The sequence below is a fragment of the Octopus sinensis genome, linkage group LG6, assembly GCF_006345805.1.
Source record: "Octopus sinensis linkage group LG6, ASM634580v1, whole genome shotgun sequence".
NCBI classification, from domain to species: Eukaryota; Metazoa; Mollusca; class Cephalopoda; order Octopoda; family Octopodidae; genus Octopus; species Octopus sinensis.
This window is the reverse complement of record NC_043002.1, coordinates 108,656,053-108,673,660: the sequence shown is the minus strand read 5'-3', so window position 1 is coordinate 108,673,660 and position 17,608 is coordinate 108,656,053. Positions and strand designations below refer to the sequence as shown.

The 17,608-nt window shown below is 34.6% G+C and overlaps 1 protein-coding gene across 11 annotated transcripts in view; it reads left to right on the top strand.

Annotated features, from left to right (window-relative positions):
* LOC115212901 (phosphatidylinositol 4-kinase alpha) overlaps positions 1 to 17,608 on the top strand; it is a 162,150-nt gene that overhangs the window by 126,792 nt on the left and 17,750 nt on the right. For 8 of the 11 annotated variants that reach the window (XR_004999797.1, XM_029781704.2, XM_029781703.2 and 5 more), the window contains 9 exons: positions 3,783 to 3,893; positions 7,123 to 7,202; positions 8,170 to 8,351; positions 9,617 to 9,749; positions 10,775 to 10,900; positions 11,239 to 11,292; positions 12,807 to 12,927; positions 16,373 to 16,502; positions 16,623 to 16,693. Coding sequence is in view for 10 of the 11 variants with exons in the window: in XM_029781704.2 (XP_029637564.1) it covers positions 3,783 to 3,893; positions 7,123 to 7,202; positions 8,170 to 8,351; positions 9,617 to 9,749; positions 10,775 to 10,900; positions 11,239 to 11,292; positions 12,807 to 12,927; positions 16,373 to 16,502; positions 16,623 to 16,693 (1,008 nt within the window). In the remaining variant the exon portion in view is untranslated. The remainder of the gene's footprint in view (positions 1 to 3,782; positions 3,894 to 7,122; positions 7,203 to 8,169; positions 8,352 to 9,616; positions 9,750 to 10,774; positions 10,901 to 11,238; positions 11,293 to 12,806; positions 12,928 to 16,372; positions 16,503 to 16,622; positions 16,694 to 17,608) is intronic. The other 3 variants (XM_036504208.1, XM_029781709.2, XM_029781706.2) reach the window with 1 other exon arrangement.

Here is a 17,608-nt window from a genome sequence, read left to right as displayed (position 1 = left end):
GAGAGATTAAATGTATTACACACAACAACTGGAAATCACTTAAAATGTCTTGGACTCGTTAAGAAGTTCAATATTTGGGTTCCACATTAATTGAAAGAGATTCACCTAACACAACGAATCAATGTTTGCGATATGCATCTCAAACAATGAAATTGATCTTTTTTTTAAATGAATCATCACTAGTGATGAAAAATAAATTGTTTACAATAACATCAATCAAAATTGATCATAGTCCAAGTATAATGAACCAGCACAAATCACATCAAAAGCTGAATTGCATCAAAAAAAGGTTATGCTGTCAATTTGGTGGGATTACAAAGGTGTTGTGTATTTTGAGCTGTTTTCAAGGAACCAAACGATCAATTCAGATGTTTACTGTCAACAACTAATGAAACTGGAGGAAGCAATCAAAGAAAAACGGCCAGAATTGGCAAATTATAAAGGAATCGTGTTCCACCATGACAAAACTAGACTGCACACATCTTTGCTAACTTGTGAAAAATTATTAGAGCTTGGTTGGAAAGTGATATCACATTCACCATAAAGCCCTAACCGTGCACCATCAGATTACCATTCATTTTGAAGTTTGCAAAATTCTTTGAATGGTAAAACTTTCAATAATGATGATGAGCTGAAATTGCACTTGCTTCAGTTTTTGGCTGATAAGGAGCAGAAGTTCTATTAACATGGAATCATGAAGTTGTCAGAAAGATGACAAAAGGTCATTGAACAAATGGAAAATATATAATTGATTAAAGTTCATTCTTTGTATGAAAAATATGACTTTTATTTCACATTAAAAAACTGAAATTACTTTCTTACCAACCCAATAGATTTGGGGGAAGAGGTTGTGTATTGTGTGTATTTTTCATGTAGTGTTTAGTTTGTGAGTAAGCACTTTCATTGTTCAACTTCTTAACCACACATGTTTTATGCTACTGCACATAGAAACTGATTTTAGTAATGATGCTGACTATTTCCAATTTAGTTTTGGATTTTGAATTCTTATAAAGTATTCTTTTGTGAAAGGGGAATATTTTATGCACAAATGATGTTTACTATTTGGGACATTTCTAATAGTTGAATCTTTAATTTACTCTTTACACAACTATTTAGCTTTGTTCCTGTTTCTCCAATGTAATTCTCATTGCATTGTGGACATGTGATGCAGCAGATGTGATTTTTTGTTTTGCAATTCATGTTTGCATTCATTTTCAATTCCTTCCCATTCTTGAATCTTTTGGTTGTTCCTTGTTCAATTATTTCACATGAGGGTTTCTACAATATTTCTTTCTCTAATGTGAATCTCATCTTGTTTGGAGTCTTGAGATTTTTAGTGGTTATCCTTGGCTGTTGATGATTTGTGATTTTCAAAAATTATTTGATGGATATGACTGATGTAGAATTTGGAGGTATTGTTTGGTTGAATGTAGGATGTTATGGTTCTTAGGATCATGAGTGACTACCAGTGGAATATTCATATTTGTATTTTTCTTTTCACCCTCAGTGTGAGTATTTCTTCATGAGTCAGAGATTGAGATTTCTTTTAGTTATGCCAAAATTCATTAGCTTTTGAGGAAATTTCTATTTTTGAAGGAACATATTTAGTTCTACCAGTCATTTCTCTTGTCTCTTCGTATCTGCAGCTATTGAATATATATGCTTGCTATAGTGAATGCTATGTTCCTTTTTGTGCAAAGGTTGGCAAGATCTATAATCTAAATATTGATGTATATCTGTATCCTTGCAGTAGAGATTGGTTGTAACTGCTTTCTTTTCTTTAACTATAAGAAAGTAACTTCTTCTTTGACAACCAATATTACCTACAAATACAAGGCACAGCAATGGTGATGAGTCACTCCAACATTTGCAACACTAGTTATTAGGATACCTCGAAGAAAAAGATCTATACCCTGTCAAGAATTATTTTTGATCATCATTTCCAATCCTATTTAATAGGGAACTGGAAAAGATTCTTGGATGACTGCTTCATATTTTGGAACAAAAGTAAGGAAGACCTTGCAAGGCTCCTTAAATAAATAAACAACATTCATAAATCGATCCAGTTCACTATGGAAATGAATGAAAGAGAACTCCCTTTTCTGGGTGTTCTAATCAAAGAAAATGAGACAGCTACAACTGACTCATGCCAATATTTAAATTTTGGATCTTGCCACCCTTCCCATATCAAAAGGAACATACCATTCAATATGGCAAGAAGTATATCCTCAGAAGTTGCAGGCACAAATAGACAAGAGAAATGACTGGTGGAGTTAAATATGGTCCTTTAAAAAGCTAATAAATCATGTCGTAACCAAAGCAAAAGAAATCTCAATCTCTGCCTTACAGAGAAACACCCACACTGAAGGTGACAAGAAAGAAAACAAATATATTCCATTTGAAGTCACCCACAATCCCAGGAAGCATAACATCTTACATTCAGCCAAATGATACTTCCAAATTCTACATCAGCCATCTAATCTCTGACAAATAATAAAAGAAAATCACAAATCATCAACAGCCAAATGCAATCACCAAATCTCAAGAGTCTCCCAACAAAGGCAATATTCACATCAGAGAAAGAAATAAAGCAGGTAAGAAACTGTGGAGACCCTCATTGAGGGACATGAGAAATGATTGAACAAGGAGCAACCAAAAGATTTAAAAATGGAAAGGAACTAAAAGTGAATGCAAACATGAATAATTGCAAAACAAAAAATCTCATCTGCTGCATCACATGTCCACAATGCAATGAGAATTACATTGGAGAAACAGGAACAAAAACTAACCAGTTGTGTGAACAGAGAAATATTCATCTGTTAGAAATGTCCCATCTAGTAAATATTTAAGACATTTGTACAAATGAAAAATTTTAAATATTCCCCTTTCACAAAATGAAAGACGAAAATGATCAACTATGAAAGGCAAAAGAAAAATACTTCATAAGAATTTTGAACCAGAAATAGTCAATGCCATTACTAAAAATAACTTTATGCATGTTAGGCCAGAACAAGTTTGGAAAGTTGAACAATGAAAGCGCTTGCACACTATATGCAAACTTCTTCCCCAAAGGTTGGTGACATTCTGTTAAATAAGAATTTGCTTTAACTGATTAATAATTTTTAAAACATCTTTCTTGAAACATGTATATATTGTGGGCTGATTTTCAAAACTTTAGTATTTATATATTGTTGCAGCAGATGTTTGTATAGCTTTAAGAATCCTCCTCCTTCTTTATAGTTGTAAATATGAAAGTGAAGTATAAATAAAATGTTCATTGGCCAGAAAGAACTGAAGCCAGGAGAATTCTGTACCTTCTCCTTCTAGGACCCAAGTCAATGGCTGTCAGAGTAAGGCTTAGTCTCATGATCAGGTGGTAAGTCAATTGCAGCTTTAAATCTCACAGCCATTGTGGTTCTTCATATAAAAACTATTTTCATGCTAATGGAAATGTTTATTATTTAAGATGCTCGTTTCACTTTTTAATGTTATAAATCCATAATGTTTAGTGTTATTATCCATCATATTTTAATATATTTTTGTGAGAGATGGTCTCCATTTACAAAAGGCTGTTATTAATGATATTTTCACAAACAATCTGTTTTCTGATATTTATCATTATTGTATTGTTTGCTCTTTTCAATGACTTATCGTTATTTCCATCCTGTGTTTTCAGTTCCTACCTAATATATGTGTTGCAATAATAATGTTCCGTTGTTGTTGTTGTTGTTGTTGACCGCAACAATGTTTTACACAGTTGCCATGGTTTTTTTCCACCCTAGCATTGTCAGTTTCACCCACATCCTTCCAGTCAGGCTATGATTTTTCTGATGGTTCCATGACCCGCGGCCCTGACAATGAGTTTTTTGGCAGCGCTGGGACTCTGGGTTCTGGCAAGTATCCTCTATTATCTCAGAATGCACTAGTTGCATGCAGTTCTTTGCTCTATCTCTCCATGCAGACATGAACAGCTCCGCGTTAATATCTCTGTATAGCCGCATTTACCTTTGCCTGTTGACTTGTCTCTCTATGGTTTTGTTACTTCTTCTTGTTGTTGTTAGTGTAGACATGTAATGAACCTTCTCCTTTCATTTTTGCCAGTTCCTCTCCCCTTTATATGTAACAACTGTAAATATATTTATACATGATATTTTTGCGGTGTTTTTCCTTAAATTTCATGGTCTCATTCACATTAACAGCTATTATTAACTTCATAAGAAAGTTCACTGTTTCTGTCTTTTAACCAAAACTTCATCTTAATTCAACCAGTCAACTGAACAGCTGCAGTGCCATAATCTAGCTTCCATTAATGAGTTTCACTATATTCCTTCAATAAATTAATGAAGTCACCTACTTAAATTCAACATTGATGTTTTATTTGTCTTGACATTATTTAAATTCTTTAACATTCTTTGTATACCATTCTTCAAGTATTATTTTAGCTAAAGGTTAATTGAACAGAAAACAAAATCTTATTTCTTTTTTAGCCTTAAAATGATATTTTCCAAGCTGAACTTTTACCATCTCAAACATTAGTGATTAGCAAAATATAATATTTTCTTTAAATTCCAATTTCTTGATTTAAAGTATTTGTCCTGCATTAGATTAAATTATCGCATTAGTTATATAAGATTAAAACTTAATGAAATACCCAAGATCTAGACTAGTTTTAAGTAATAGTATTTTTGTGGCACTCCAGCTCTCTCTTTCTCTCCCTCCAACACTGCCACCAAATGAAGGTAAATGGTACACCACACCAGGGAATCAATAACTTAAAGACCCAATTTCTATTCTACTATGTTGTATTCCTAATCATACATTGTCCACATTAAACCGGTTGTTTGTTTTTTTTCTATGCTTGTTATTTAACTTGCACTTCACTCACTGCCAAACCTGTTCTGTTTTACATCTCAGGTGTAAACTTATTATTTTAATATGTCTATTCTCTGAATCTGGAAGATTTAAATATTTTGTAAGATTTCATTTTTGTAAGATTTCATTTTTGTACTGTTTTTGTAAACAAGAAAATCATTGCTTGTTTATCATTTCTTTCCAGTAAGATCTACATTGAAATATCAACATTTTATCATATATATTTGATGTAATTTATTATTATCATAATTATTCCTAAGGCAGTGAACTGGCAGAATTGCTACCATGACATTCATCCCTTTGGAGCCAATGAAATAAGTACCAGTCATGCACTAGGGTCAATGAAATTAACTTACCCCACCCTCCCAAAATTTCAGGCCTTGTGCTTAAAGTAGAAAGGATTATTCCTAATCCCTATCTCTAAGTAGTTGTTGTTGCTGTGTTTGTATTTTCCCATTAAATGCTGTGAATGTGTTTCTCTTGAATTCCGTTTGTTGCATGAAGTTTAATTTTTAGCAAAAAAAAAAAAAAAAATTCCTCCAAATAATCTCTCTCTTGGAAGAATTGTAGAAATATATAACAATTCTGAAGTTAGAAAATTACTAATCTTAAATCTCACAACGAGAGATATTCAGCAACTGTACTTTGTAGTAAAGGTTGTTTGCCAACACAACATGGCAGTCCTGGTTTAGGACTAATGTTGCTGTAATTTAGCCCCAGGAGACATCGTCTCCAGCTGGCTATACAATATTTTCGAACATATAAGGACACAGATTGTGTCATATAGCCAGCTGGAGACGATGTCACCTGGGGCTAAATTATAGCAACATTAGTCCTAAACCAGGACTGCCATGTTATGTTGGCAAACACTCTTTACTACAAATCTGAAGTTATCCTGCAATTCTTATTTAAGCTGGACATTTTCTGTACTAACATGTTGTGCCAAGACCTATAAATAATTTCATTTTTGAGTTTTTTACTAACAATGGAATGATGGTGAAATATGTTATGGTGTTTGATGTCTTATTGAAATAATATAATAAGCAATGTTTTTGAAAAAAAATCAATGTGAAAGATATGAAAACTCTTAGGTGTATAATGTATTATATATGTATATATACGTACTGTATATATAGTAGCAGAAGCACTGCTCCTTGGGTGTGTTTTTTTGAGCAGTTCTAATGTGGAAATTAATATTATAGTATGTATATTTTTGTGTCTAACTGAATGAAATTTGAAATATGAAATTTCTATGTAATGTTGATAAATATGTGTGGTGTAAAAATTTCACAAATGTTTTCAAAGTATCTCAAAGAAAACTTTGTAATCACTTATTTTTAATGAAAATAATTAAAGGCAGTAGAGTGAACAAGCGAGATAGAGAGAGAGAGAGAGAGTTGCAAGGAAAGAAAATGAAAGTAACTGTGTGCAAGGGAAAGAAGAAAAGTATTAAATGAAATAAAAGGGATGGAATACTTTGTGTGTGTGTGTGTGAGAGAGAGAGAAGAAGAACCAAACACCAAATGGAGAAAGTTAATGAAAGAAAAAGAAGGATGAGGATAAGAGTGAGAGAGATTGTTATAAGGATATAGATAAAGTGATACGAATAAAGGCTGGAAAGAAAGAGAGCACTGCTATGAAACAGAAGAAGGAAAGAGATAGAAATTTAAGATGTTAAAAATCATTTGTTGCAATGAATAAAATTGTTTTTTTCTGATCAGTATGTAGATGAAATCTTCAATAATAAAAGATCTTTAAAAATTACATTTTGATAAAAAATATATTATAATTGTAATTGCTAAGAATTTTCTAAACAATGAAGACTTTAATTATTGCTTTCTTTTTGTAAAAAGTTACATAATCACAACTAATTAATAAGAAGCTTTCTTTATTATATTATAGCTATGTATGCACACATATTACTTACATATGTGTATATATATTATACATATATGCATATAATATACATGTGTGTATGTAACACACACACACATGCATATATATATATATATATATATATATATATATATATATATATATATATATATATTTTGTGTGTGTGTTAATAAAAAAGAAATACACAGATTCTTTTTCACAGGTCATACTCTGTCAATGAATTTTCTTAGACTAAGTTTACCTCTAAGATGACATACCATTCTGTACTGAGTATGTTCCTAAAAATGATTGTGTATAGATTGACAATGACATTTTGAAACTATTGTCTTTTTTTTTTCAAAAAAATTAAACCAGGTACAAGAAAATTTAATACAGCTGGGGACCACTTTGTCAAGGACTACATGAGGAAAAGAAATCTGATTCTGTCTTTAATGGTATGTGCAGGATAATTATTACTATATTTCTGTGCAGGATATGCATTAGCATATTTATGTGTAGTACATATATTAACATAATTAGGTACACCCTCTTACATTAACATATTTAGTTGTTACAATGACTTTCTCAGCCTACAGTCTTAGGAACACAAAAATGTTTGTGTGTCACAGAAATTTAATTCAGTTACTTGGTTTCAAATTTGATTTCATTTTCTGGCACCTTAGGCAAGTATCTTCTTTCTTCTATACTCTTGGCTTGACAGAAGCTTTGTGAATATGATTAACCCTTTCATTACCAACCTGGCTGAAACTGGCTCTGGTCCTGTAGTACAAATGTCCTGTTTACATAAGTTTTGAATTAAAATCTTCCACCAAACTTTAGTCACAATTTATGTTCCTAACACTAGTTGAATGATAGCTAAGTTGATGCCATTACTTTTTTTTTTTTAAGCTAGTACCTATGCTGTTCGTCTCTCTTGCTGAACTGCTAAATTATGGGGGATGTGAACAAACCAACACCAGTTGTCAAGTGGTGGTGGGGACAGGTACACATGCACACACATATAACAAGCTTCTTTCAGTTTCCATTTACCAAATCCACTCAGGTTGACCTGAGGCTATAGTAGAAGACACTTGTCCAAGGTGCCATGCTGTGGGACTGAACTCAGCATCCTGTGGCTGAGAAGCAAGCTTCTTATCACACAGCCACACTCTCTCAAATCATATCCTGCCATCTTAAAATGCAGAAATAGTCCGAATGAAAAGACAGGCTAATTACAGATAGAATGCATTTGAACTTAGATCTGCCCATTCAAGGACGACCTGGGGCTAAGCTTTCACCATCAGTACCTCTTAAACATTTTCACTAGGTCCTTATTTGGTTAGAAAACGTTTGAAGTTGTTGTGATTGTTGTTGTTGCTTGAATCCTTTTGCTTTCATTCGTGTCTCATGTTCTGTCGACAGGCAAATGCTATTGATGCCTTTATAACCTGGCACAATCCACTTGAACTTATGGAACAAAGGATACCTGGTGAAGAGACCATTACAACTTGGCGGAATCAGATAATGACAGAGAAGCATTACAGAGAAACTGCTCGACTTGCTTGGGATATTTCCCCAATTCTTGGTGTCTATTTACCCAACAGGTCAGTTGGTTTTTTGTTAAATTTTTTATTTTATTCTATTCTATCTAGCTTGTTGGTTAAGCCAGATAAGGTTCTCAACATTCTGTAAACTTTTCTTTGAAAACAATAGTATTCTATATTGTGCACTTGTAAAGGTCTGGGAATTGGTACACTGCTCCTAAATCACTTTTTCTTTATTAGATATTGGCATTTCTGGAAATTTTGAAACACAAAAATTCACTTTACTTGCCATGCCTTGGTCAAATTCAGCTATAAATAAAACATTCTCTTTGTTAGCAACTGAAGAAAATAAAATGTGTGTGTGTGTGTGTGCATGTGTGTGTGTGTGTGTGCAAGCTTTAACCAGCAGGATAGAGATGGTGGCAAAAAGCCAGGCATACAAAGAAGGGACAGGGAACAGAATATAAATGGGATGGTTGAGTAAAGGAAGAGAGAAATAGATGGGGGCGTGTGCCAGGGCATACCCTTGAGGTTCGAATGCCATAATATAAGTGGCAGTATATTGCGAAAGAAGTGTGATTAAAGAGTGCAGTGGGGGGTGGGCTGGGTATATATAGAGTCGGGGGGGGGGCTACTGGATAGCAATGATACTGAGGAGCAGGGCCATGAAGACAGGATTGGGGAGAGAGAGGTAAGCATAGTGTATGTTGTGGAAATGTGAGGAAGAGATGTGGATATGTAGATTGGTTTGTTGGGGTAGGGTGTGTGAGAAGTTTTCTTGTTATGTGTGGGTGGGACACACAGGTTAGGGGCTAGCAGATAGCAATAATACAGTGAGACTGGGTGTGTAGGTGGAACACACAGGTTGGGGGCTAGCAGAGAGCTGTGATACAGTGGCACAGGGCCAAGAAAATAGGATTGGGGGGTGGGAGTTTAGCATAGTGCATGAAGTGGAAATGTGAGGAAGAGAAGAGATGTAGTTTGGTTTGTTGTGGTAGAGTGTGTGAGAAGTTTTCCTGTTCTGTGTGGGTGAGACACACACCACTTCTAGAACTCGGTTTCACTGACATGGGCGGGTCTTCTCAAGAACTTCATATCACCAGACATCTCGGTCCATTGTCATTTCCTCCATGTGGCTCAACATCCTGAGATCAGTCCTTACTACTTCATCCCATATATATATATATATATATAAAATGTATTGAAAACCACACAAATAACCTCATTTCCTATGCAGGTTTGTGTTTGTATTAATGCATTGGTGATAGATTAATAGATGAATAATTAGTGGTCTGTATTGTAATTTCTGTTTCTTTTCTTCTCAGGTTCAAAAACTCTGAAGCCCTTGTAAAAGAGGTAACCCGCCTTGTACGACTTAACCCAATGGTGGTAAATCAAATCCCAGAAGTTATTAATTACTTAGTGACAGTCCACAGTGTTGAAGCCGATGCTCCTGAGGTCAGTCATTTGTGTTTCTTATTTCCCCTCCACCTGAATATATGTCTTTGGTTCGTTATACAGTCTGAACATTCGTTTTTACTTTATGTAACTATAAAACACCCACCAATTTTATTAAGATTGGTTGATGTTGGCTGGAGAAACCAGTGGAAATTAAAAAACAACAAATATTTGAATTCATTTTGCAAGATTCTTGATATGAAGAAGATAATTGATTGATTGACTAATAAATTGATTAGTCTGTCAAAGTCCTTTCATCACAATCTGTGACTTGTTCGGGAACTATGTACCCTTCAAACACCTCTTTCTCCTCAACAGTTTGTTTTGCAAGATCTTATGTTAAGATCTTACTGCATTGATAAGGTCACAGGCTGTGACAAAAGGACTTTGATGGACTAACTGATTAATCAATTGATCAGCTGAAGTGAAACATAACCAAAGTGTGTGTTTTTAGTGAAAGCGTGACCCTTTCAAAACGCAATATTTGAATTTGTATTCCTCTCCAACTTTATACCAATTGATAAAGATTAGAGATTAGCCTTATTAAATGAAATATTTTTTAGTATTTCCATCCATATTACATCTCCAAAGATGAGGTTGTTATAATTTTTATTAATAACTACTTGTCTCAGAAATTGAGTCATTTAATTTTTCCATTTTTCATACTGATACCATGTGTGTGTGTGTGTATGTGTGTATCATTCAGCTACAGTACGTATTGAATAATATTCTTAAAGCTGCAATTTACTCACAAGCAGCATCTTTCAGAGCTTGTCGCTAATTCAGTTTGTAACCAAATGGAAAACTGTTGACGTTTTTTGAGAGGACTGGTTCCTAGCTACATTTTGGCATGAAAAAAATTGAGATTTCATCCAGTAGAAAAATGTTTACATCAAAATTTGTAGCAATGTTAAAGGAGCAAGTTTAGATCTAAATAATTTTTTTATTTTAAAAGCAAAATATATTTATCCTAGTTTCAGAATTTTATAGTTTTAATCTGACATTTGTCTTGCTCTATTTTCCAGTTGGTACATGTCCTTACTTGGGCAGCTGTGTCTCCGGGGGTGGCACTGTCCTATTTTTCCCGTCAGTTTCCACCACATCCTTTGACGGCTCAGTTTGCAGTACGATCTTTGCGTTCGTATCCACCAGTAAGTTCCAAATTTGACAATTTTATTGTAACCTGATACCCCCACTCAGCCAAGCTTCTACATTTGCTACAGTCCCCACTATCCTGTCCATTCACTCAGTTCAAATCTCTGTATCACCTCACCTATCCTCATCACCCCCAATGTCCTTCGAGGGCATGTCCCAACACATCTTTGCCATCACCTCTCTTGCCATTTTCCTCAACAAACGCTGTCCTACTCATACCAGCATGGAAAAGTGGATGTTAAAATGATGATTATGGCAATGATAACTATAATAAGTATTTTGAAATTTTCTTCACTTTAAGCCCGTATCTCATCAAAAATAATTTATCTTTCAGGATGCTCTTATCTTCTACATTCCACAACTGGTACAAGCACTGCGATATGATAAGGTGAGTATCAAGGTTGCATTAGATGTTATAATAGTAAAACCACAAAAGTGAATAGGCTTAAAAGCATTTCCTTCATCCTCATAGTAAGAACTTTGCCAAGCTGAACTCGGGTCAAATATAGTTTTGTGTAACCTGTGTTTATTTCATTATCAAGAACAGTTTTTTTACCAATAATTTAAAATTTGTCTCTGTCCCTCTTTCTTACTTAGGTCTCTCTATGACTGGCACAAAGCCACCTCTCTCTCTCTCTGTGTAGGGGTTTTGTCTTGTGAGTTATTTTGGTGGCCCCGCTAGTGCCAGGGTCATGAAAGAAGCACCTACAATACTCTATTCAGTCATTGGTGTTACGAAGGGCATTCTGCCATAGAAACCATATTAAAGCAGTCATTGGAGTTTATAAATTCTCGAAATATTATGTTGACAAAGGAAATGAATTTTTATAATTCTAATCCAGAAACGCGTCCATAATTAATCGAAGACTATTTGATATCATTATTTTTCTTCCTTTTACCTATGTCAGTAACAAATATTGTTATCTGTGGAGACATATTTTGTAGGAAAAAGAAATAGCGGTCTTTTGGCTGCTATTTCTAATATTTTCGGTATGTGGTGAAGCAACTTGTTGCTAAACCCTTAATTATTGTTATAATTATATATAAAAAAACTTCTTGTATAAGTTTTTACCGAATATGGTTCTTTTCCATACCGAAACTACTTGGTAAAATTTGTTAATTTATTAAATTAATAATTCTTTACCCTATATCTATAATGATTATATATTTATATATATAGATATATACTTACTTGGAAATGGATGCGTGGCGTTCAATCATATAATAATATAAATATATATGTATACATACACTTATATATGTATATTTGTATATACATGTGTATATGGGCACAGGACACCACAGAAGGTAAACAACATAAAATAAACATAAAATACGAAAACAATATGAAATACGAAATACGGCAACATGAAATACGAACTTATTTTGCAAACAACAAAAGAAACAAACAGAAAACAAGACAACCAACACGAAAAAAACAACCCTTCATCAGTTGTTGGCTGTTATTCTACTTCGTATTTCGAGCATTATATATATATAGCGTTATATAATTAGGGCTCAGTAAAATAATTTACTTTGCCATATACTGAAATTTTTAGAAATAGCAGCCAAAAAGTTTTTTAGCCATTTCTACTACTTTAAGAAAAGTCTCCCAGATAGTGTTTACTCAAAAATAATTCACGTAGATATGGAGGGAAAACAGCAAAATATCAACTAATTGATTTTACCCTTAATTATTGAGATATATATATATATATATATATATATATGTATGTATATGTATGGGTTTGGCAATGCAAGTAGGGGAAACAGAACTCAGAACTACTAAATATTCATAAAATATACATAATCACCATTATGTGTGTGGTAAGATGGATCAATAGCTTGACACAACTTTGTAGTCTAAGACTTCTACAAATGGTTCTCCTTTTTTCTTCACAGATGGGTTATGTTGTAGAATTTATTCTATGGGCATCAAAGTATTCATCGTTACTAGCTCATCAGCTTCTGTGGAACATGCAAACCAATGTCTACCAGGATGAAGATGCAACCATCAAAGATGGTAGGTACATTACAAGTTACCCCTTTCTGATTAGGTACATGCATGGCTGTGGGGTTAAGGAGCTTGCCTCCTAACTATGTGGTTTTGGGTTCAGTCCCACTGTTTGGTTGCTTTGGCCGAGTGTCTTCTACTATTGTCTTGGACTGATCAAAATGTATGAGCAGATTTAGTAGATAGAAACTGAAAGAAGACCATTGGACATGCATATCCAAATGCACATGTGCATCTCTTTGTCTTGACATTGCACAATATATATATGTATATGTATACATATTGGATCATCTCATCAATAATGTGGGGTTTTTTTCTTTTATTTTTCAAAATTAAGGTATACAAAGTTCTTTTTTAATCTAAAATATACTCTCCTTCATTTTCTACAATGCTCTTCCATCTATTAGGTAGACTTGCCAGGCCCCTCTTCCAAAATTTACTTGTCCATGATGAAAAATACTTTTCCAGTACTATTCTGACCTCATCTACAGAATTCATATTTTTTCCATTGAAATGATTTTGAAGACTGTGGAATAAATGATAATCAGATGGGGCAATGTCCAGCAAATATGGTGGGTGAGGCATCATTTTCCATTGAAACTGCTCCAGCCTTTGGAATGTCATCCTTGCTGTATGAGACCAAGCATTATCCTGATGGAAGAGCACCTTTCATCTTGAAACCTAGGATGGTTGTTTTTCTTCTAGCATTGATTTGAATGACTGGTTGAATGACCAAATCCAAGCTTCTCTCCTAGTTCCTCAACAGTTACAATGGGATTTTGTTCCACCAGGGTTTGCAAGATGTCATTGTTGAGCTCTGTAGATCTTCCAGGATGTGGCTTATCTTCTAAGCTGTAGTTCTGGCTCAGAATTTCTGGAACCACTGTTGACACTGGCTTGCATTTATTGTCTGATCCCCATATACTGCATTAATAATATTCCTTGCACTTTCCATTGCATTGTTGCCTCTATTGAACTCATACAGCAAAATATGCTGAATATGCTCCTTTGTCATTTCCATAGCTTAAAAAAATAAATGTTAAAATTGAACTGAACTCTTCAAAACTTGCACTAAGAATAAGGACAAGGTAAAATTACTACCTGCTTTTATAACAAGTTGATGCAGGTAGTTTATCCTGTCCCTCTCCGACTTTTAGTTCATGCAATGAAAAAAACTCCATTAATTAAGGGATGACTCAATATATATATGTGTGTGTGTGTGTGTGTGCGTGTATATATATATATATATATCTATCTTTATATATATAAAGCTGAGAATGTGTGTCTGTCTGTCTGTTTGTGTGTTTCCCTAAAACTTGAGAACTACACAACCAATTTCATTCAAATTTTACACATGCCTTACTTAGGGTCCGGGGAGTGTCATCGGCAAAAAAAATTTTGAACTTTTTGCCTAGGGCGAGCCCGCAGCAATATCATATCTTCTCCACTATTTCAGTATTATGTGTTAAAAGTGAAACAAAAACGTTTCTCTATTTTATGTCAGATGCTTTCACTTTAACAATAAAAATAATAATAACAATTGAATTATATGTAGTAAGTAATAATTAAAATCAAACTAAAGTATAATATAACCGTAACATAACAAAAGTAAAAATAGCAACTGGTATAAAATTGCATCAATGACTTGAACTTGAATAAGTGGTTTCACATGAATGAGAATAAATTAAACATAAAATTAGCGTGCAGAAATGGAATAGTCCAGATGGATAATAAAAAATTAAATTAAAGAAAAGACTATTGTCTATAAAGTATACAATGTAGAGAAAAAAGAAGATTTGAACACATGGAGGAAAGCACCTTCGAAAAGTGTCTTGGTGCGACTATGAAAGGTATCTAATCAGAGGCGGTAAATTCGCTACAATAGAAGCAAGGTTCGAGTCAACGGAGCGTGCAAGGGAGTACTCGACTCGAACTTGCAAAGTGGAAATATTTTATTTTTACCTTTATATCTAGGACGTAGGACGTCCCGGATAAAAATTTAAAATGCACCCCCCAGAAGTAGAGGTAGACTGGATTGTAGCCACACTTCTATACAAGAGGGAGGACAAGATACAATTGATCGAAATTACAAGAGACAGGCTAACAATTCCAGTCTGTTATATATTTTGAGTATTGTTATCACTAGCGATATTGAGATATAACTTTGTATTTTATGTGTAGATGTATATATATAGATGTACATGTAATATGTACACATATATACATGCACTAGCACTATGACCCGGCAACGACGGGTCTTTAATGCTAGTATATATATATATATATATATATATATATATATATAGGTATGTTGGTGCAAACAAGAAAAATAGAACTCAAAATATGAGTATAAGTATATATATATTAATATTTAGCAGAAGCAACAGGGTGACTCGAGGTCTGAGAATTTCGTGCATTGGCACTTACCAAATTAATGGGGGATCTACTGGAAAGTTTGATAAGTGCCGACGCATGAAACTCTCAGACCTTGAGTCACTCTGTTGCTTCTGCTAAATATTGATATATATATATATATATCTCACCGTGTCCGTGACCGACCAGGCTATCAGATGTTGCTATACATCGCTGGTCACAATGCGCTTCGCATTGTTTTAGCCTTCAAATGACGTCACCCCGCTGGCTAAGTGAGCAGGCCAACAGAAGAAAGAGTGAGAGAAAGTTGTGGCAAAAGAGTACAGCAGGGATCGCCACTACCCACTGCCAGAGTCACGTGGAGCTTTAGGTGTTTTTGCTCAATAAACACTCACAACGCCCGGTCTGGGAATCGAAACCAAGATCCTACAGCCGCGAGACTGCTGCCCTAACCACTGGGCCATTGCACCTCCACACACACACACACACACACACATATATATATGTATGTGTGTGTGTGTGTGTATGTATGTATATGAACGTTATCATCGTACAAGAAGTGTCATTTATTTTCAGTTTTATACAGAAACATATCCTACTTGGGGAAATATTACCTTGGTTGGAAACAGATAAGTGTTGGTGACTGCCAAGGCATCCAGCTGTAGAAAATCCGACTCAAAAGATTCTATTTAATCCATGTAAGCACTGGAAAAGTGAGAGTTGAAGCAAGACAATGATGATGATATAAATTCATTTAACCCTTTAGTGTTCATATTACTCTGTTAAATGTAATATTTTTTCACTCAAGTTATTTTGAATTAATCATGCATTTTGTTATAGCTTTGAAGTTTCAATGATGTGATTGTTTATTTTTAGAATGTCAATGTAGGTTAGGTGTGAGAGGCCAGATATTGCCAGTTTGAATACAAAATATGTGGAATATCTGGCCAGATATGGCCGGTTTAAACACTAAAGGGTTAAGCATAAATATTTTTAGTTTAACAGCAGTTAAGTGTGTGTTGCTATATTTAATGGTGGGAGCATTGAAATAGTTGTCTGATTGGTGTGATGTGTTTTTCAGATCAAATTGGGGATCTACTGGAGAGTTTGATGAAAGACATCACAAAGAACTTGTCTGGTGCTGCTCTCAAGTTTTATCAAAGAGAATTTAAATTCTTTGGAAAGATAACCAATATCTCAGGAGAAATTCGGTAAGCAGACACAATTTATACTCAAATGAAATAGCACAAAGGTCAGCAATGGCCCTATACTTCTCAGAAGATCATCCACTTCTCAGACCTCTGGTTCAATTGTTTCTACTTTATTTTCAGGCCCTACCCCAAAGGCCCAGACAGAAAAGAAGCTTGCTTGAAGGCCTTAGCCAAAGTTCAACTTCCAAAAGGTAAAATATGAAACGTTGCCATTTTACTTGACAAATGGGTTTTACTATAATTTAATCAATGTATTTAATCAATAATTGTATTACTTTGAATTACATAGTGTGTGTGTGTGTGTGTGTGTGTGTGTGTGTGTGTGAACACTTTTGGCTTCAGTCTAAACTGGATAATCCTGAATCGGTTGTTTTAAAATAGGGAAACAGAAAAAATGAAAATATTTCAATCAAAAGTTTAGGTATGGCTGTGTGGTAAGAAGCTTGCTTACCAACCACATGCTTCCAAGTTCAGTCCCACTGTGTGGCATCTTGGGCAAGTGTCTTCTATAGTCTCGGGCCAACCAAAACTTCGTGAGTGGATTTGACTGAACTAGACTGAAAGAAGCCAGTCCTCTGTGTGTGTGTGCATCACCCCTTGACAACCGGTGTTGGTGTGTTTTCATTCCCATAGCCGTTTGACAAAAGAGACTGATAGAATTAGTACCAGGCTTAAAAAAACAAACACTGGGGTCAATTCATTTGACTAAGAATTCTTCAAAGTAGAACCATGCCATAGAAGCCATGCCAAAACAGACTGCAGAGCTTGGTGCAGTTCTCTCAGCTGCCATCTGCCAGCGTCAAACCGTCTGACCCATGCCAGCATGGAAAGCAGACATAAAGTGATGATGATGGCAAATGGCATGTAAAAGAACCCAGTACACTTTTGGAGTGGTTGGCATTAGAAAGGGCATCCAACCATAGAAACCATGCCATAACAGACTGGAGTCTGGTGCAGCCTTCCAGCTTACCAGCTTCAGTCAGACCGTCTAATCCATGCCAGCATGGACAACAGATCTTAAATGATGATGATGATGATAATGATACACACACACACATCCATCTCTCTAGTAATATCTTGAGTGAAGGATATGTATGTTAAATTTT